Source organism: Penaeus japonicus, unplaced genomic scaffold (genome assembly GCF_977035675.1).
Source record: "Penaeus japonicus unplaced genomic scaffold, GWHDUDI00000001_assembly GWHDUDI00000030, whole genome shotgun sequence".
NCBI lineage: Eukaryota > Metazoa > Arthropoda > Malacostraca > Decapoda > Penaeidae > Penaeus > Penaeus japonicus.
The window spans coordinates 24758812-24759641 of NW_028234432.1; the positions used below are offsets into that span (position 1 = coordinate 24758812).

Here is an 830-nt window from a genome sequence, read left to right on the forward strand (position 1 = left end):
CCTTAATGACATTGGTCTTTGTAACTGGAATGTCAAAAATCCTATTAATTTATGTCAATCTCTCATTCTCTTTTTTTTCTCTGTCTCTACCCCTCCCTCCTTTCCTCTCACCCTCCCCCCTCTCTCTCTCGCCCCACCCTTTCTCTCTCTCTCTCTCTCCCCCTTCCCCCCCCCTCTCTCTCTCTCACTCACTCACTCACTCACTCTCCCCTCCCTCTCCTCATTCCGTCTCTCTTTCTTTCTCTCCCTCTTCCTCCCCCACCCCCTCATCCCCTCTCACTCCCTTCCCCTCATCCCCTCTCTCTCCCCTCCCCTCACCCCCCCCCCAACAAATACTTACGTCACAAACAACCTACCCGTTCCTGCTGCCACATGTAAGTAGTGTAAGTCTTATTGCTAAGTTCGGAAGCAATCTGGAAGAGTCGAACTTGTAGAACTAAGTTATCTGATGTATGCTGGAATAACTTGATACGACACTCGCTCTGCAAAGAGAAAGAGAGAAAGAGAGAGAACATCAATATAAAGGAGATATTACTAGTAGAGAGGAGTGCGAGAAGGAGAGAGAGAGAGAGAGAGAGAGAGAGAGAGAGAGAGAGAGAGAGAGAGAGAGAGAGAGAGAGAGAGAGAGAGAGAGAGAGAGAGAGAGAGAGAGAGAGAGTGAGTGGGAGAGAGAGAGAGAGTGAGAGAGAGAGAGAATGAGTGGGAGAGAGAGAGAGAGAGAGAGAGAGAGAGAGAGAGAGAGAGAGAGAGAGAGAGAGAGAGAGAGAGAGAGAGAAAGAGAGAGTGAGAGAAAGTGAGAGAGAGAGAAACAGAGAGAGATGGAGGGAGGG

General features: G+C 49.0%; 1 protein-coding gene across 1 annotated transcript in view; it reads right to left on the reverse strand.

The window, feature by feature from the left end:
• Positions 1–290: 290 nt before the first annotated feature.
• LOC122258522 (uncharacterized) overlaps positions 291–830 on the reverse strand; it is a 62945-nt gene continuing 62405 nt past the window's right edge. Inside the window, exon 14 of the mRNA XM_086554740.1 lies at positions 291–482. Coding sequence (XP_086410866.1) covers positions 342–482 — 141 coding nt within the window. The 3' untranslated portion in view covers positions 291–341. The remainder of the gene's footprint in view (positions 483–830) is intronic.